Source organism: Delphinapterus leucas, chromosome 3 (genome assembly GCF_059928025.1).
Source record: "Delphinapterus leucas isolate spDelLeu-1000000601 "Yukka" chromosome 3, BTC_Dleu_Yukka2, whole genome shotgun sequence".
Lineage (NCBI taxonomy): Eukaryota > Metazoa > Chordata > Mammalia > Artiodactyla > Monodontidae > Delphinapterus > Delphinapterus leucas.
In genome coordinates, this window is record NC_143131.1 from 127,071,312 (window position 1) to 127,091,564 (window position 20,253).

The 20,253-nt window shown below is 45.0% G+C and overlaps 1 protein-coding gene and 1 non-coding gene across 18 annotated transcripts in view; one reads left to right on the forward strand and one right to left on the reverse strand.

Moving 5' to 3' along the window:
- The window catches only part of ARHGEF37 (Rho guanine nucleotide exchange factor 37), a 63,079-nt gene that overhangs the window by 23,923 nt on the left and 18,903 nt on the right, over positions 1 to 20,253 (forward strand). For 14 of the 17 annotated variants that reach the window (XM_089909508.1, XM_089909504.1, XM_022590081.3 and 11 more), the window contains 6 exons: positions 5,497 to 5,644; positions 13,785 to 13,984; positions 15,171 to 15,301; positions 15,964 to 16,068; positions 18,263 to 18,373; positions 18,873 to 19,367. In XM_089909508.1, the coding sequence (XP_089765634.1) occupies positions 5,497 to 5,644; positions 13,785 to 13,984; positions 15,171 to 15,301; positions 15,964 to 16,068; positions 18,263 to 18,373; positions 18,873 to 19,367 (1,190 nt within the window). The remainder of the gene's footprint in view (positions 1 to 5,496; positions 5,645 to 13,784; positions 13,985 to 15,170; positions 15,302 to 15,963; positions 16,069 to 18,262; positions 18,374 to 18,872; positions 19,368 to 20,253) is intronic. The other 3 variants (XM_022590085.3, XM_089909509.1, XM_089909514.1) reach the window with 2 other exon arrangements.
- On the reverse strand, positions 3,978 to 4,085 carry LOC115803342 (U6 spliceosomal RNA). Its single transcript, XR_004024021.1, has one exon. It is a non-coding gene; the product is annotated as a U6 spliceosomal RNA (small nuclear RNA).

The following is a 20,253-nucleotide window of genomic DNA, read 5'->3' on the forward strand; positions in this document are numbered from 1 at the left end:
TCCCTTGTTCTGGGGGCTTCTCCTGAGAGAGTTCTCTCTGAGGATTGGCTTGACCAGCACTGGGGAGAGGGTTTCGTTCCTGGGGTGGGAGTCTTGCTGTGGGAGTCTTTGCTGAGAGCTGGACGACGCTGGTCTAGGTATCATCTGATGTGTCTCAAGCGGGGGACTGTTGTATTTCACGGGTACAGTGCACAGCATTAGCAAGCAGTAGGGTCACCTGGGCTTCCCGTGGTCCGTGGCTTACTTGCCCTTTTGTGACTAATACATTTCTCTTCGCCCTCACCACTTTCCCCCAGATAGACAACCAAATACTCTTGCCTGGGTATTTTTAGTAGCCATCTAATAGCTATTCCTATTTCCATTTTGACTTCTGGTTTAGTCTCAGCATAGTATAGCTCTAATAGACTTTATTTTTTAGAGCACTTTTAGATTTACAGAAAAATTAAGTAGAGGGAATTCCCAGTGGTTAGGACTCTGCACTTCCGTTGCAGGGCACAGGTTTGATCCCAGGTCGGGGAGCTAGAATCCCACAAGGCGCACAGCCAAAAAACAAAACAAAACAAAAGCAAAAAAAAACAAAAAGAAAAAATAAGTAGGGACTTCCTTGGTGACGCAGTGGATAAGAATCTGCCTGCCAATGCAGGGGACGTGGGTTCGATCCCTGGTCTGGGAAGGTCCCACATGCCGTAGAGCAACTAAGGCCGTGTGTCACAACTACTGAGCCTGTGTGCCACAACTGCTGAAGCCTGTATGCCTAGAGCCCATGCTCCGCAACAAGAGAAGCCACTGCAATGAGAAGCCTGCACACCGCAATGAAGAGTAGCCCCCACTCGCCACAACTAGAGAAAGCCCACATGCAGCAGTGAAGACCCAATGCAGCCAAAAATAAATAAAATTAAATCTGTAAAAAAAAGAAAATTAAGTAGAAAGTACAGAAAGCTCCCATGTACCCCTCCCCCCACACAGTTCCCCCTATTATTAACACCTGGCCTTAGTGTGGTACATTTATTATAACTGACAAATGAATATTGATATATTATTATTGACTAAAGTCCATAGTGTACATTGGGGTTCACTCTGTGTGTTGTTCAGTTCTGTGGGTTTAGAATAACGTATAATGTACGACGCCACCATTACAGTTTCATACATAGTTTCCCTTATCTAAAAATCCTCTGTGCTCTGCCTGTTCATCCCTCCCCCAACCCCAACCCCTGGAAACCACTGCTCTTTTTACTGTCTCCATAGTTTTGCCTTTTCCAGAATGTCATATTGCTGGAATCATATAGTATGTAGCCTTTTCAGAGTTGCTTCTTTCATCTAGTAATATGCATTTAAGGTTTCTCCGTGTCTTTTCCTGGCTTGATATCTCATTTCATTTTTATCACTGAATCATACTCCGTTGTATGGATATAGTGCAGTTTTATTTATCCATTCACCTACTGAAGGACAAGTTGGTTGCTTCCAGGCTTTGGCAGTTATGAATATAGCAGTTATAACATTAGCGTGCAGGGTTTTGGTTTTTTTTAATAAATTTATTTATTCATTCATTTATTTTTGGCTGCGTTGGGTCTTCATTGCTGCGCGCTGGCTTTCTCTAGTTGCGGCGAGTGAGAACTACTCTTCGTTGCGGTGCGCGGGCTTCTCATTGCTTCTCTTGTTGTCGAGCACAGACCCCCGGCACGTGGGCTTCAGTAGTTGTGGCACACGGGCTCAGTAGTTGTGGCTCGCAGGCTCTAGAGCGCCAGCTCAGTAGTAGTGGCACACGGGCTTCGTTGCTCTGTGGCAAGTGGGGTCTTCCCAGACCAGGGCTCGAACCCATGTCCCCTGCACTGGCAAGCGGATTCTTAACCATTGCTCCACCAGGGAAGTCCACGTGCAGTGTTTTAAAAAGTATTTTATTTAAAGTTTCTTTTTTGTTGTAGTAAAATATATATAACTTAAAATTTACCATTTTAACCATTTTTAAGTGTATAGTTTAGTGACATTAAGTACAGTCACATTGTTGTTCCACCATCACCACTGTTCATGTCTAGAACTTTTTCCTCATCCTAAACTGATGACCAGCCCCTGGTGGCCACTATTCTGCCCTCTGTGTCTCTGAATTTGACTACTCTAGGTACCTCATATAAATGGAATCGTATAGTATATGTATTTTTGTAACTGGTTTATTTCACTTAGCATGATGTCTTCAAGGTTCTTTTTACACTTTTTATCTTGAAATAATTTTAGACTTATAGAAAAGTTACAAAAATAATACAGAGAGCTCCTATATACCCTTCTTCCAGCTTCCCCTAATTTTTACATCTTACATATCCATAGTGCAATTATTAAAATGAGGAAATTAACATCAGTGCAATACTATTAACTCTACAGAACTTATTCAAATTTTGCCAGCTTTTTATTTTTCTATGCTGGGTCTTTGTTGTGGTGCGTGGGCTCTTTGTTGCGGCAGGCTTCTCTCTAGTTGTGGCATGCAGGCTCTCTAGTTGTGACACACGGGCTTAGTTGCCCCACAACATGTGGGATCTTAGTTCCCCAACCAAGGATTGAACCCGCATCCCCTGCATTGGAAGGTAGATTCTTAATGCCTGGACCACTAGGGACGTCCCACCCATTCATTTCTTTTTTTTTTTTTTAATAAATTAATTTTAGTTATTTATTTATTTTTGGCTGCATTGGGTCTTCGTTGCTGCACGCAGGCTTTCTCTAGTTGCAGCGAGTGGGGGCTACTCTTTGTTGCGGTGTGTGGGCTTCTCATTGCAGTGGCTTTCTCTTGTTGCGGAGCACGGGCTCTAGGCGCTCGGGCTTCAGTAGTTGTGGCATGTGGGCTCTAGAGCACAGGCTCAGCAGTTGCGGTGCACAGGCTTAGTTGCTTCGTGGCATGTGGGATCTTCCCAGACCAGGGATCTAACCCGTGTCCCCTGCATTGGCAGGCAGATTAACCACTGCGCCACCAGGGAAGTCCCTCACCCATTCATTTCTTTATTCAACTATTTATATAAGTATAAACTCATGGATATTTACTTTATTCCATGAGTCAGAATCCAGTACTATTAATATTCATTTTCTTGCTCAAATTTTACCAGCTTTGGCCATAGGGAACTCTTTCAAGTTGGCACCTGTGTCCTTTCAGTATGTCTCCAACAATTTGTGAGCACTTTCTTACTTTCTGACCCCACAAGATGTTCTAGGCTCATCTTGTATTTTCCCTGCCTCGTCCTTGGAATCAGCTTTTTTCCTAGGAGCCTTGGTTCCTACCTTTGGAGAATGGTATTTAGACACCAGGTTCTAAGATCTAGGTGTGCTCATTGCTCCTGGAGTGTCATTGTTTCTAGGCCCTCTTAGCTGACAGAGTTAGGAAATATATGTATATATACCAACACATGCATGTACACATATCTACATTTCCTTCTGTATCTATCCATCCGTATTTATATATTTAAAATATTTAAAACCATGAGTTCCTACTGATAACCTCCAATTCCAGTCCAGCACCTCAGGGTTCTTTCTAGCCTTTCGCCTTTTCTTATTTGTAGCATCTTTCTGTGACAGGTAGAAATGGCCGCCATTATCTTCAGTGTATTTACTTATTTGTTCGAAGTTAGTAGACACATAAAATATTTTTTATTATAATAATCAGCATTACTAACCTGTCCCTTTGTGAAAAATAGTTACGTTAATTTCTTCCTACACCCTTCAGTGTGGTTATGCTATTCATTTGTAATAGAATTAGGTTCATTCCTTATTGTTTGTATTCTATTTGAGGTTCCCCCTCCACATCCTGGTTGGTCTTAATTATATATTTATTTTGGGAGTATGTGAAACATTACCATGGTTCCAAGATCTGAGCTATATAGAAAGGTATATTCAGCGAAGCATTGCTCCCCTCTCATCCCTACTTCCCTGACCCATTCCCTGTTCTTTCCACCCCGTTCTATCTCCCCTTAAAAATAATCACTCTCATAAGTTTCTGATTTTAAAATATAGAACACTTCACAAATTTGCATGTCATTCATGTGCAGGGGCCATGCTAATCTGTCCTGTGTTATTCTACCTTTAATGTATGTGCTGCTGAAATTGAGCATGGGAATGATCCTTTTCAGACAGAAACCAGATCATGTCACCCCTGCTCAAAACCCTCCATTTGCTTTCTGCCACCATAAGAATAAAATCCAAACACCTTACTACACCTTACTTACTTACTTTAAGGCCCTACATGATCTGACTTCAGTTTCCTGTTTATTTTCTCTACTTTGTGCCCTTGCTCATTGTGTTCCAGCCACACCTGCCTTCTTGTGTCACCCACCTGGCAAGTGGTCACTTGCCTTCAGGTCTTTGCATTTGTCCTTCCCTAAGCCTGGTGCTGCTCTTCCCCCAGACATTCCTAGGGGTGGGTTCTTTTTTTTTTTTGAATTTTTGCATTTTATTTTATTTATTCTTTATACAGCAGGTTCTTATTAGTTATCTATTTTATACATATTACTGTGTATACATCAATCCCAATCTCCCAATTCATCCCACCCCCCCACCCCTCCGCCACTTTCCCCCCTTGGTGTCCATACATTTGTTCTCTACATCTGTGTCTATTTCTGCAGGGCTGGGTTCTTTTGGTCTCTGATAAACATCCACGTCTTTATGGAGGTCTTTCCTAAATAGATCTCCTACCACTCTCTAACTCTTTATCTGGCTTTGTTTAGATTTATGGTACTCACCACTACCTGGCATATGTAATATATTTATTTATTGTCTGTCTTCACCACTAGAATATCAGCTCCATGAGGCAGGGTCATTGTTTTGTTCACAGAACTTAGAAGAGTGCCTGGCACATAGTCAGTAAATAAGCAGTTGGTAAATTTTTGGTGAATGAAGTTTGTGTCAGGTATTTTACATGCGTTATTTGATTTAATCCTCGCAATGAACATTTGGAGGTGAGCACTATTTTTATTCCAGTCTATAGGTGAAAATATGGAGGGTTAGAGGGGTCAAATACTCGCCCTAAATTATGCTACTGGGAAAGGGTTGGCTGGAGATCTGGCCTTACTTCTCTCTGACTCCAAAGCCCACGTTTGTGACTATCCATGCTGTGCTGTAGGGATTCTTTATAGACAGAGCATTTGGAGTTGTACTTGCCACACATAGTAATTGTAAAGATATAACATGAGTGTGTTTTGTAAACTATAAAGCACTGTCCAAATATGAGAATTATCAATATTTTTGCTATAATTGTAGCTACCATTTATTAAATATAGACAGCGTACCAGTCTGAGCTCTACATCATTCTATTACTTAATCCTACAGCAGCCTTTTGAAAGTGAGATGAAAAAAATAGAAGCTCAGGATAATGAGGTGACTTGCCCAAGGCAACAACACTGGTTAAGCCTGGCAGTCTCACTCCAGAGCTGGAATGCTTAGCTGTGTCACTCACCGCCTCTCTATCCTAAGCAAGAGGACATGCAGACATGCTTTTGAGAACTCCTTGTTGCTTTTCACTGTCAGGCAACTTATTCCTGGAATTCCAAGAGGAGTTGGAGCAAGTCTATAAAGTGTACTGTGCCAGCTATGAACAGGCCTTGCTGCTGGTGGAGGCCTACCGGATGGAGCCACGGCTGCAGCGGGAGATCCAGGACACCATTGAGGCAGTGCTGTGAGTATAATGGCCCTTATGGACCCCGAGGTCAGAGGCTGTTAAAGTCTCATCCCTGCTTGGTGCTGCTCACGCTGCTTCAGGAGTGTCCCAGTCAGACTAGGCTAGGCTATGCTGCAGAGACAAACAACTCCCAACTCTTTCAGTGGCTTCAACCAACAAGGTTTCTACCTTCCTTATGCTCCACTGCAGGTTAACTTGGGGCTCTTCATGTTGAGGCTCAAGCTGACAGCAACTACTGTCTGGAATATTGCCAGTAACTTGGCAAAGGAAAAACGTGCTCTGGGTTCCTACACTGGTAACTAAATGCTGTTAGTCCAGAAGTGATATTCGTTGCTTCTCAAAATTCATGGGCCAGAACTTATCACATGGCTTCGTCCAGCTACCAGGAGGCCAGGGCCTGCCATCCAGCCATGTGTTCAGAGGTGGAAAAGCAGAAACATTTGGTGAACAGCACTCGTGACTCCCATGGGGAGGGCAGTGAGATGGTGGGAACCATGTGGTGTGAGCAGCAGTGGCAGGAAACAGGTTTGTATCACCTGGGGGGCCTCTCGACAGATGGCTAGAGTCTTGCCCCATGGAAAAGGATCAGAACTGCTCTGGGTGGCCTCGCAGCCCAGAGCTGGCACCAGTGAGTGGGAGCTCCAGGTAGAGATATGTAGAAAAAAAGATTTTTTAATTAAAATTTTGAACGGGTAACAGTTGCATGTTTCAAAAGCTTTAAAACATCTGAATTTACACAGTAAAAAGACCTTTCCAACCCTGTCCTTTTATCCACCCAATTACTGCTCCTACCCACAAAGTTAAGGTAACCACTTTTAAATTACTTATGGATCTTAGCAGAGTTCCTGTTTGCCTATACAAGCAAATCCAAATATATACTCTTATTTTCCCCATCTTTTTAATGAAAGTTTGTAATTTTTTTTTCACTTACATTATATCTTGGAGGTCTTTCCATTTCAGTATATACATGTATGATCCTCTGAACGGCCACATATTCTTCTACTCTGTGGCTGTTCTGCAGTTTATTTAACTGGTCTCTGTTGATGAACCTTGGTTTGTTTCTATTCTTTTCATATTACAGGCAGTGCTACAGTGATTATTCACAAACATATGTTATTTTACTGAGGTGCAAGTATATCTGTAAGTTAAATTTCCAGATGTGGAATTGCTAGGTCAAAGGAAGTATATATTGATAATTTTGACAATATTGCAAAATTGCCCTCTGTAAAGGTTATACCAATTGATGTTCCCATGAGCAGCATATGAGGGTGTTTCTCCACAGCGTTACCAGCAGTGTGTTGTTAAACTTTAGAGTATTTACCACTGATAGGTGAAAAATGGCATCTCAGTAATGTTTCACTGTGCATTTATCTCCAGGGGAGGGAAGAGGTATGGGAACATATGTATATGTATAACTGATTCACTTTGTTATAAAGCAGAAACTAACACCATTGTAAAGCAATTATATTCCAATAAAGATGTTAAAAAAAAAGTTGATCATCCTTTTTTTTAATATTTATTTATTTTTTGGCTGTGTTGGGTCTTAGTTATGGCATGCCAGATCTTTTGTTGCAGTGCATGGGCTCTTCGTCACGGCGCGCGGGCTTCTCTGTAGTTGTGGCGGGTGGGCTCCAGAGCGCGTGGGCTCTGTAGTTGTGGTGCGAGGGCTCCAGAGTGCGTGGACTCTGTAGTTGTGGCACGCAGGCTCTCTTGTTGTGGCACTCGGCCTTTCTAGTTGTGACGCGTAGGCTCAGTTGCCCCACAGCATGTGGGATCCTAGTTCCCTGACCAGTTCCCTTCCCTGCATTGGAAGCGTGGAGTCATAACCACTGGACTGCCAGGGAAGTCCCTTGATATCTTTCTATATATTTAAGAGGTATTTGTATTTCCTTGCCTGTGAATTTTTCTGCTTCTTTTCTGTTTTGAAAAGGCTTATATCTTCCCAAGGACAGGCTCATCAAATGAAGATAGATGAAGGTCATCCTCTGGAAAGCAGAGTAGAGTAGGAGGAACAGAAGTTATTATTGTTATTTCATCTTACTTAGACATTTCCTTTATACCCAAGAGAAAGACAGTGTAGGTTTAGGGCTTTGAAGTTTACATTATCTCATGTGGAGCCTCCTGCTACCTCTCCTCCTTCTCTTCCTTATCTTATCCTTACCCCTCTACTCCCTGAAGCCTCCTTTTGAAGTACCCATGTCCTAAACCCATCCCAGCCTTCAAAAAAACCTACACTCATTTTCTCCTTTGCTTCCTTTGATCCCTTCGTGGAACTTATAAAACTTAGGCTTTTGCAAGGGTCACTAAACACATTTCTACAGGAGTGAGCAATGAGGAAAGCAAGATGCCAGATGTGGGACAAAAGGGAGTAGTGGAGAGTGTGGCAAACCAGAGCCAAGAGACCCTGTATAGAGTGCAGCTGCAGCCCAGCCTCGGCTGATTGTTGCTGTATCAAGTAGCTTTTGCTATATAACAAACCGACCCAAATATAGTGGTTTAAAGTATAAATCATCCCCAAAATATGCTTAAAGCAAACATTTATTTAGGTCACACTTATGCATGTTAGTGGTTTAGCTGGGCTCAGTAAATGATTTTTCTAGTCCTGGCTGAACACCCTCATGTGTCTGTGATCAACTGCGCGTCAGCTTTGCTGATGTTGGCTGGGCTCTCTTATGTATCTGGGACATGCAAGCAGACTCAGCTCTGCCTTTTGAGATCTCGGCTTGGAATTGGCATGCTGTGCCAGACTCAAGGGGTGGAGAAGTATTCCCCACATCTTGATGGGAGAAGCTTCAAAGTCATATTCAAAGGGTGTAGATACAGAGAGTGAAATAACTGCAGCCTTTTTTTATAAACCATCTCCCTCAGTTGCCATGTAGAAATGTGATTCCACTGTGCCCAGATCCTCTGATCTTTCAAGAGAAACCAGAAACTTTGATGTAAGTCTCCCAAGTGTTAACTATTGGCATCTAGTTCAGACATGTTAGAAACACTATGTGGGGGGCCCTAGTTGGCACAGAAGCTGCTGTTTGTCATGTCTTCTGCACTCAGGTCTTTTTCAGCCAGGCAAGTCCAGGCTTTTCTCATGGGCTTTGACGCCAAGCTGCCTGGCAGCGGATCGGGCTCTGCCCCTTATTCACCTTGGCAGAGCCATTTCGTGTCTCAGAACCTTGTTTCCCTACATGTGGAGTGGGTGTAATAACAACAGCTCATGAGGACATAGACTCACTGCATGCAAGTAACACGCCAAAATTCCCAGCAATTGTGGTTACCTTGGCTGGGCAAGGATTATGCTTCACTGAGACCACACTGTGGTTCTCAGCTCTGTTGGTCCCAACGCCCCCTTTTTATAACAAACATTAAATAAATTTATTATCCTGAGTTATATTCTGAAAAAGAAAATTCTTCTGCCTATATACATAACTGAAAAAAATCAATATAATGGCTTAACTATAATTAAAGGAGAAATAAAAGGAAAATAATTTCTAATAAAGTAATATGTATTTCAGTGTGCAAATGCTTGTGTAACACTACACTAGAAAATATTATGAAGCAATCAGATGCTTGTACCCACTTATAATAAATAAGCTTGGATTTAAGCAAAGAAGAGTCAGAAGCCATTGTGTACGAGAAGTACAGAAAAAGAAAAGAGCAGAGAATGTGTGTACCCTGCAATAACAGTGAGCAATGATAACAAACTTGACTTCCTTGTGTATGATAAGAGAAAGAAGGAAATAACATAACTGAAGTAGGGATAACATTACATACTGGGAGGCAGAGGAAATGAGGAAGGATTATGTTCCTGCAAATGACCTCGGTCTTATTTATAAAAGGTGTGTCATGGTAATTCCCAGTGTTAAGATATGTGACAGGTTGGAGTCCAAGTGTCACAAAAATATCAGTTATTGACATCGCAGCCCATTGCAAGGCATTCATTCAGTCTCTGAATGTTGAAGAGGGGCACATGAAATGTAGAAAGATTCTCCATAATGCAGGACTGTCCTTGCAGGATAGCCTGCATCCCTGGGTCCCTGCCAACTAAATGCCTGCAGCACACCAGAGCCTACAAGTTTCAAAAATGCCCTCAACAAAATGCTCTGGTCTAATGTTCCAGCAGGAATGACATTCTTTCTGTCATCCAAATTTTATTCTGTAGATTTACAGGCAGACAGAAAATAGACTTCCCATGGGAAAGTGTAGACACTGGATGGATGGATGGATGGATGGATAGATAGATAGATAGATAGGTAGAAAGAATGAATTTTTGAGGGACTCCTGCTATACATGCTGCTCTAGAACTTTTGATCCCTTCCCTCTTGAAACAATAATCCTGCCTTTCTTGTGCTGACGATCATGGGACTCTTCTGGAGTTCGGCCAACTAGAATCACACCAGCCATAAATGGTTCTTTCTCATCCAGGTAAGATGGATGGTACCATCTAATTAGATCTTTGTGATTCTAAAATATATGCCACCTCCCACTTTTTATTTGGATGGGTGAGTGGGTGGGGTGTCTAGTTTATCCTGTCTCTCTTTCCCCCCGCCCCCCACTTTGTTTTTGGCCTCACCGTGTGGCATGTGGAACTTTCCTGACCAGGGATGGAACGCTCGCCCCCTGCAGTGGAAGCGTGGAGTCTTTGCACAGCTTGTGGGAATCTCAGTTCCCTGACCAGGGATTGAACCTGGGCCATGGCAGTGAAAGCCCAGAATCCTAACCACTAGGCCACCAGGGAACTCCCAGTTTATCCTGTCTTTTAAGGCAGCACTTCCTACCTGGGGGCCAAGGGACTCGAGGCTTGCCCTTGTAGCCGGCAGGAAGCTCTGCCTTAGGGAGACCGTTCTAGGGGCATAGTTTTCAGGGAGAGGAGGCTGCTTACAGAGGTGGATCAGTCCAGCACAAAGCACCTGCAGTTCTACAACTGAGGCAGAGTGTTTGGAAAAGGTAGATGACATGTTTTCCTTTACTGGCATTTTTAATTTGTTTTAAATTTAAAAGTAACATGTGGTTATTGAAAAAAGAAATTTCAAACAATACACAGGTATATAAAGTAAAAAGTCCATTCCCCTTTGGTCTCCCGTTTCCCCATCCCTCCCCCTAGTAAACATTTTCCATCCGAACTCTATTCTGTATATTTACAGACAGACAGACAGACAGGAAATAGACTTTCCATGGGAACATCTAGCTGTTGGATGGATGGATAGATGGATGGATAGATAGATAGGATGAGTGAATGAATGAATGAATTTTTTAAGGGGCTCCTACTCTACATGCTTTTCTAGAACTTGCTTTTTCACTTAATCATGGCCATGAATAAATATCTTTTCAGGACAATATGAACTGCTCTACCATGTTCTTTTTAATGACTGCATAGAGTTCCTTCCCAGGGTAGCTCATAGTCTGTGGTCTACTTAACCATTCCCTATTGGTGTATATTTGGATTGTTTCCGAAATTTTACTGTCATAAATAGAGTTGCTGAATAACTTCTACTTTATCCATGCTCACTTGAGTTGATATTTCTTTTTTTTATATTTTATTTTTGGCTGTGTTGGGCCTTTGTTGCTGTACGTGGGCTTTCTCTAGTTGCAGTGAGCGGGGGCTGCTCTTCCTTGCGGTGCGTGGGCTACTCAGTGCAGTGGCTTCTCTTGTTGCGGAGCACGGGCTCTAGGTGCACGGACTTCAGTAGTTGTGGTGTGAGGGCTCAGTAGTTGTGGCTCGCAGGCTCTAGAGCACAGGCTCAGCAGTTGTTGCGCATGGGCTTAGTTGCTCCGTGACGTGTGGGATCTTCCCAGACCAGGGCTCGAACCTGTGTCCCCTGCATTGGCAGGCGGATTCTTAACCACTGTGCCACCAGGGAAGTCCTTGAGTTGATATTTCTGGGTAGATTTCTATAGTAGGATTGAGGGAATAAAGGGTTTGTACATTTCACAAATTGCCAAACTGCTCTCTAAAAAGATCCCACCAGAGATTCCCCTGGTGGCACAGTGGTTAAGAATCCACCTGTCAATGCAGGGGACACAGTTTCGAGCCCTGGTCTGGGAAGATCCCACGTGTCGCAGAGCAACTAAGCCCGTGCGCCGTAACTACTGAGCCTGCACTCTAGAGCCTGCGTGCCTAGAGCCTGTGCTCCGCAACAAGAGAAGCCACCGCAATGAGAAGCCTGTGCACTACAACGAAGAGTAGCCCCCGCTTGCTGCAACTAGAGAAAGCCCGTGTGCAGCAACAAAGACCCAACGCAGTCAAAAATGAATAAATAAAATTAAAAAATAAAATAAAATAAAAAGATCCCACCAACTGATACTCCCACCAAGAGAATGTAAGAGGGCTGGTTTCCCCATACTCACCCAACTCTGGGTGAGCCTTTCAATTTTTGTTGCCTATCTGAGAGGCGGCATAAAGAGTTTTCTTCAACTTACCTTAGAAAGGCTGTAAATTAAGAGGCAGCTGTAATTCTGTAGTTACTCCTTGATGGTTGTGGAGAAGAGATGTAATCATCTCTTTGAAGACCCCCCTCCCCTCTGTCACCTCTGATTTGTAAGGTGACAGTTGTCCCTTTCCCATGGAAAGTAAGCCCAGAGGACAGAGTTTTGCAAATATCTGGTGACTGTTTCCACCTCTCCTGCCCACAGTCAGCCAAGCACTAGGCAACCCTTGGTGAGAGCAGATGGTCAGCATAGGCATGTCCTGACAGGTAATCCCACCCCTGCATCCCAACCCCCTGCAACTAATGGAGGGCCCCCCACCTGCTCTGTCTGTTCCTAGCCTCATGGCTGATCTTTCCTGGACATTTGATCTAGAGATTTTTCCATAGGAAGAAGAGCAAGAGGCAAGGGTACCGTGGAGAGGAGGCCAGATAATAGTCATGAGAAACATTTGTGAGTCTTCGTGGATGAGGCATGCTTAGACATTGTGGTTTGAAAACCTTGTGGGTTTCTGAGAAGGTGGGTCTGAGGGCTACTGGTCATGATCAAGGAAAGACTGTTGGAGCCTTGTCCCAGATGCTGTTGACTTGGGCACTCTTTCTGCAACTTCCAGACATCATCAGGAAGGGGACTAGCAATAATCATCTATGCATCAAATGGTGCATCTGGAAGGGACCTTGACACTATCAGTTCCTGTGTTTTGTTTTATATTTTACTTTTTTAAATGAAAAATTTCAAACTTATAGAAAAATAGAATAATGTAATGAACACTCACACACCCACCACCTGAAATTAACAAGTATTAATGTCTGCTGTTTGCTGTATCTAATTTTATGCTATATACTTTACAGGAAATTACAGATAATTACGATGTTTTACCCTTAAATACATCTCTAAACATTAATTTCCTATGATTTAAATTTTAAAAAACTTTTTTTGGGGGGTGGGCCATGCTGCACAGCTTGCGGGATCTTAGTTCCCCCACCAGGGATCAAATCTGGGTGGGCCCACGGCAGTGGACTGCCTGGGAATTCCCAAGTTCCTGTGATTTTAAAAGCTCTTCTTTTTTAAAGCAGCAGAACCATTTTATTAAGTGAAATATTCTGTGCATGTCCAACAGATGGAGTTGTGCTTGAGACATATCCAAGTGGAGATTTCAAGTAGGCAGTTGACCGTGTGTGTCTGGAGCTCTGGACAGAAGTAGGAAGTGGAGATATGGGTTTGGGATGTGTTTAAAGCCATAGGACTAAATGAGGTCAGTAAGAGAGTGAGTGGAGAGAGAAGGAGGAGAGGAGGCCCCAGGCACTCCAGCATTGGAGAGAAGCCAGCAGAGGAGGCCAAGAGAGTGGCCTGTGGAGTGAGAGAAGCAGGACGAAGAGTGTCTCTGGGGCCAAAAGAAGAAAGTGTTTCAAGAAAGAGGGAGTAGTCAGCTGTGCCTGCTGTTGAGAGACTGAGTAAGCTGAGGGCAGAGAACTGACCATTAAATTTAGTACAGATGGGGAACCAAGGCCCAGAAAAAGGTAAAGTGAGAACTAGAAGCACCCATCTAACATATAGACCTCACAGATTACAGATGAGGAAACTGAGGACCACAGAAGGAGGGTGACTTGCCTGAGATCACACAGTGAGTTAAATGGCAGAGCTGGGACTAGAGCCCAGGCCCCTTGGTGCCCCCAAGGGTGGACTTGACCTACCTAACACCAGCCTTCTCCCTCAGGCCTCAAGCTGGATCCTCAGGCCTCAGTTTCTTGCTGGTAATTCCTTTGCAGAGGATTACCAAATACCCATTGCTGCTGCAGAAAATTCTGGAGAACACACTCCCTGATGCCAGTGCCTACCCTGTCCTTCAGAGGGCTACCTCTGCCCTCCAGGACGTGGTCACCAACATCAATGAGTACAAGAGGCGCAAAGAAGTGGGTAAGGACTGGGGGCATTTAGGCGATACATGAGTGAGAATGCTTCTAGTTACAAAAAACTCATCTCAAACTGGCTTCACCAGTAAAGGGAATATAGTAGCTCATGTAACCCACAAGTCCAGAAGTAATGTGGGCTTTAAGTAGGGTTTGATCAGGGTGCTGGCATCATTTCCCTGCAATTCTCTTGTCTCTGGCCTTTACTATGTGTCACCTTCCTTTTCAGGCTGGCCTCCCTCATAATAGTAAAGGGCTATTGCTGTCCTAAGACTCACACCTGCACACCACATTCTCCAGGATAAGATGGGCCCTTTCTCCCCTTAGCTGTAAAAACTAAATTGGAGTTTCACTCTGATAGGATTCATTTGAGTCATATGCTCACCCTGAACCAGTTGCCATGGTTAGGGGAATGCCATGAACTGATTGGCTTCAGCCTGGGTTATGTGCCCTTCTTTGAACCTATCACTGTGGCAGGGGATGAGGGGATTATGTGAATTGGCTTATAACAGTCAGCACCCACCCCTTGAACTAAAGTGGAATCAGTCTTATCTAAACCACATGTCTGCTATACTAAGCAGAAATGAATACTGGGGAGGCAAAGAGCTGTGTATTTATCAGGGGTGAGGGTAAGAGGAGAAAGTGGGGAGGTTGCTGCCTCTGAAGTTGTTAAAACAGAAAGGTCTGGAAAGTGAAGCAGTGTCCCAAGTAGATGAAAAACTCAGTTGCACAACTCAGACCGTATAGTAATGATAATTTAGCTAATGTTTACTAAAGGCTAACTATGACATGTTTTTTTCACTCATTATCTTGTTTGATCCTTACGATAGCCCTGAGGTTGGCAATGTTAGCCCCATTTCACAGTTGGGTAAAATGAGAGCTTAAGTCATTTGCTCCAGACCTGTCATCTTATGTGATCTCCTAGCAATCCTGTGAGGTGGCTAGCCTCATTTACAGATGAGGAAACTGAGGCCTAAGAAGTCAAGCAGGTAGGAAGCTCTTCAGTCAGGGTGCTCACATCAGAGTGAGGGCTCTGAGCCCTGCGCTCTTCCTCTGAGATTCACCATTCTTATGGGTGTGACTCTGACATTTGAGAAGAGGGCCCAAGAGATGCCTTGCCAGGTATGTCAGGGGCTCTTGCTTTCCCGGGTCAGCTCTGGTTCCTGTGCCCTCCTTCTCTTCTGTTGGTGCAGCCTCCAAGTACACCAAGGTGGAGCATCTGAGCCTCCGGGAGCGACTGGCCCGCATCAATATGCACACCCTTTCCAAGAAGACCACCCGGCTGGGCCAGCTGCTGAAGCAGGAGGCGGGGCTCGTACCCAAGGTGAGCACGGACAGGAGGAAGGGTGGTATCCCAGCCATCCCAACGGGCAAGACTGTGCAGTGCGGGGTCTTAGACTCCTTTTGGAGATGAGGAAACTGAGGCTGAGGGAGTGAACTTCCAGCATGCATAGCCAGGACGAGGCAGAGTAGGCGCCGCCACTTGATTCTGGAGAGCCAGGGTGGGGCTTTCTCCTCTGCATCTTGTGCTGCTCTTTCTCTGGGGTCTCTTGATACAGATAGGAGATGTCTGGGTCTTGGCAAGGAACCAGCCTTGAATAGGTACTAGTAGCAGCTCAGGTGGATTGAGTACTTACTCTGAACCAGGCATTAATGGATCCACGCAATGAAGTAAGTTCATACTGTTCCCATATTGCAGATGAGGAAACAGGCTCAAAGAGAGTAAAACACTTGTCTAAGTTCACACAACCAGGAAGCAAGTGAACCAGGACTCACGGGCTCTTGTGTCTGATTCCATTGTCTGAATACAGAACCAGCAAGCTGCACTTAGTGCCTCTAACTGTCCCACTCAGTTTTGGGGCTGGAGGAACTGGCTCTGGGGGGTGGGTCTGTGGAAAGGTGGTCCCTGGTAAGGACTTGGGAAATGGGTGTACACTGGCCCCATGTGGATGTTCTCGGCCCTCATAAGCATAACTTTACTCTCAGACAGAAGACAAGGAATTTGATGACTTAGAAGAGAGTTTCCATTGGGTGTCGCTGTGTGTGACTGAGCTGAAGAACAATGTGGCTGCGTACCTGGATAATTTGGAGGTGAGGATCCTGTGGTTAATAGTGGGAAGGGTGGGGCGGGGCTGGGATCCCTGGGCAGGAGTCATGCAGGGCCCATTGAACAAGCTGACAAAGACACCAACTTCAGGAACCAAATGGAAGAGGTCATACAGTTGCTGGCTGGAGGCCAGAAGAGGGGCCGTTCGCAAGCACTCCTCAGCCCACAGGTCATCTGACTGGGGCACCTTCTGAGTTCATTGAGTTCTCAGCGGGGCCGTGTTCTCACTGGGGGGTCAGAATTCACTGGAATCAGAGCCCTCTGGAGGGAGAGCAGGGGTGACAAACACAGGTGCTCAAAGGGACCAGGCAGGTAATATTGTTGACTGAAGTGTGCAGGTGTATAAGGCCTATTGTCTATTTATGAGACTTTTTTGGTAGAGTTCAGTATGTAGTAATAGTTGGAGTGTGAATGACCAAATAAATGCATGAATGGATAAAATGAAAGGGGTGAGGTATTCCTTGGCTCACAGGAGTTGTTACTGGGCGGGAATGTGGACCCAGTGCTGCCAGTTCTTCTGATTTTAAGGAAGAAGAAAACTGGAAATTCAGACCTTTAGGTGAAATCTCACCATGTGTTCATGTGAGCAGCTAATTAACTAAGAATTTAAATGTTATGTGGGCCCAAGAAAATATATTTCTGCAAACCACATTCAGCCCACAGGGACACTAGTTTGCATTCCCATCCAGCACATCACTTTCCTTTCACCAAAATTCCCCTTTCATTCTTGTCATGGATGCTGACTCATTCCATCCACTCTGTCCCTTTTGCATGGTTTTGTTCTCAATCACGTCCATTTGCACAAAACAGCTCAGTCAGACGATAACAGGCTCTTTGGATAATAGGATTTGGGGTGGCATTATTGGAAGTATGTAGAAGGAGGGAGGTTGTAGTTCTACGTTCCTCACTGTGGGGCACGTTCCCTGCTTGTTCCTGCTCCATCTTGGGCCCCCCAGAGGAAAGATCTGGATGGCACAGTGAGGCAGAAGAGGAAGGCCCTGAGAGAAAGAATGGAGGGGCCCTGAAAGAGAGAAACCAGAGGCCCATGAGAGACACATCTGGCTTTGCAGAGTAGAACAGATATTTGGAAGCATTAAGGCTGTATTTCCGTAAATGCAGGACTTACACGACGGATACAGTGTTGACATGGAATCCCACAGTGAGAAAATGACTCTCTCTTTTAATCCTCAGAGTCCAGGAAAAGCCTCTTTTTCTGACATGTCTTAAATAAACAGGCAGAACAAGTCTCCGGCTGGAAACCTTCATCAGGCCATCACGCCCAGACAGAACTTAATAGCATTGTTTTTATAGCAGTTATTCTTACATGCTTATTTATGGCAATTATTACTGGCTTTCCCTTTATGGGAATATCATAAGGTGGTTTTTTTTTTGGCCGTGCCATGTGGCTTGCAGGATCTTAGTTTCCCGACCAGAGATTGAACCCAGGCCCTTGGCAGTGAAAGCACGAAGTCCTAACCACTGAACCACCAGGTAATTCCCCATAAGGTGGTTTTTTTTAATGCATTGATTTAAATAGGGATGCTAGGTTGATTTAAGGAAAAATATTTTTTTGAATTTTATTTTATTTTTTTATACAGCAGGTTCTTATTAGTTATTTTATACATATTAGCGTATACATGTCAATCCCAATCTCCCAATTCATCACACCACCACCCCCACCACTTTCCCCCCTTGGTGTCCATACGTTTGTTCTCTACATCTGTGTCTCTGTTTCTGCCCTGCAAACTGGTTCATCTGTACCATTTTTCTAGGTTCCACATATATGTTAATATACGATATTTGTTTTTCTCTTTCTGACTTACTTCACTCTGTATGACAGTCTCTGGATCCATCCACGTCTCTACAAATGACCCAATTTCGTTTAAGGAAAAATATTAATAGAACTCGAGGAACATGGACATGGCAAAAAAAAATCACAAAGGAGATATGTAAATGTGTGAAGTGGAGGCAGCACTGAATAGGGAGAAAGATGTTGGCTCAGTCTAAGGAGGAACTTTCTAATCACCTAAGTTGTGCAAGGATAGAATAGGCTGTGTGCAGACACAGGGAGGGTGTGCAGACAGCCTGGGCACTTCTTCCGGTCTGTGGTGGAGGGGGATTCAGGTGTGAGATGGTGACGACGGGACATGATTGGCTCTCTCATTTGACCCCATCTAGGCTTTCCTCCGCTTCCGGCCCCAGGAATACGATCTGGACATCCCTGGGGGGCCTGTGGTGCAGTACTGTTACCTGGCAAGAGACCTGCAGCTCCAGGCCTTCCCTGAGTTTGTGAGCGGAACTTCTCCTTTCTTTTTTTAGGCAGGTGGCAGAGCCTATAAGAATAATATTTAGAAGCCAGGCCTTTTCCACGACTGTCACATCCATAACAGTCCTGGGTAGTCAGCAGGGCAGATATTATTATTAGTGCATTTTCCTGATGAAAATAGCCCCAGCTAGCGTTTACTGACCCTTGTTATCTGCCAAGCACTGTGCTAACCTCTACATTCTTTCCCTCATTTAATCCTCACAACACAGCTTACAGGGTAGATACTATTGATAGCTCCATTCTGCAGATGAGAGCTTGAGGCTCAGAGAGGGTGACCTCCCAGGTTATTCAGATGGTCAATGGCAAGGATCTGTGCCCCAAGAACTATGCTTTTGACCACCATTCCATACAAAATTTTTCAACATCTGTGCACAGTAACCGTATTAAGAAGTGGCATATATATTGAATACTTATTCTGTGCTAGGCACTCTGCTTGTTACATACATTGTCCCTATTTTTCAGATGGGCGCATTGAGGCCCAGAAAGGTTGGATGTCGTGCTAGAGGTCACAGCTGGTCAGTGAGGGTGGGACTGGAGCCCAGTCCTGCCACATCCAAAGCCCCTTCTCCCTGTGCCCCGCCCTCTGCCACCTCCTTCCTCAACTCCCAAGTTCACCTCTCCCCACAGAAGCAGCGGCTGGAAGCCCTGGTGTGGCAGCCATTGTGCAGCCTGGCCAAAGCCTTGGCCGGCCCTCAGAATCTGATCAAGAAGCGTCTGGACAAACTACTGGACTTTGAGAGGGTGGAAGAGAAGCTGTTGGAGGTGGGCAGCATGACCTATGAGGAAGAGGCGGCCCGGCACATGTACGAGGCACTCAACTCCCTGCTAGTGGCTGAGCTCCCACAGTTTAAGCAGCTGGCCATGCGGTGGCTGGGCCAGATCCTGTGCACATTTGTGACCCTCCAGAGGGACCTTGCAAAGCAAGTGCTGCAGAGGGCAGAGGGCAGCTTGGCCCAGGTAAGGCCTCTGGGACTGGGGTGCCCCTGGGGTATAGCCAGGCAGGGCCTGGTCGCCCCTTCAGCTAGCTGTTTGCAGGGGCTGGTCTGGGCCTTCCAACAGGTGCTTAGGAGGAGGTTGTGGGGACCTTCTGGATCTCTCTTATGCCTGTTCTCCCTCCATTAATAGAGTCAGATCATGAAAGCAAGGGTGGAATTGGGACTCCAGGCCACTCTCAGGCTCTGGGACTCAGAAGCACAGGAGACTCTGCTGGGAAAATACAGGCCTTGGGGCCACTCCCTGGAGTGTATTAGAAGTAGGTAACAGACGGGACTTCCCTGATGGTGCAGTCGTTAAGAATCTGCCTGCCAATGCAGGGGACACGGGTTCAAGCCCTGGTCCGGGAGGATACCACATGCCGCGGAGCATCTAAGCCCGTGTGCCACAACTACTGAGCCTGCGCTCTAGAGCCTGTGAGCCACAACTGCTGAGCCCACGTGCCACAACTACTGAAGCCTGTGCGCTTGGAGCCCGTGCTCCACAACAAGAGAAGCCACCGCAATGAGAAGCCTGCACACTGCAGCGAAGAGTAGCCCCCGCTCGTCGCAACTAGAGAAAGCCTGTGCACAGCAACAGAGACCAAATGCAGCCAAAACAAAACAAAACAAAACAAAAAGAAGTAGGTAACAGAGAAGACAGGGTCCTTTCTACACAGTCAGGAGTAAATGTCTCAAGCTGTGCTCCTGCCACTGTTACTACTTCTAGCAGCTGCCTCCTTGTGAGCCCTTATGGTACATCTGTTTGGAACACTTTCCATATATTGTTTCACTTAATCCTCACAATAACCCTACAGAATAGGTATTATTATTATTCTCGTTTCAAAAGGAAGCCAGGGCACAGAGGTTAA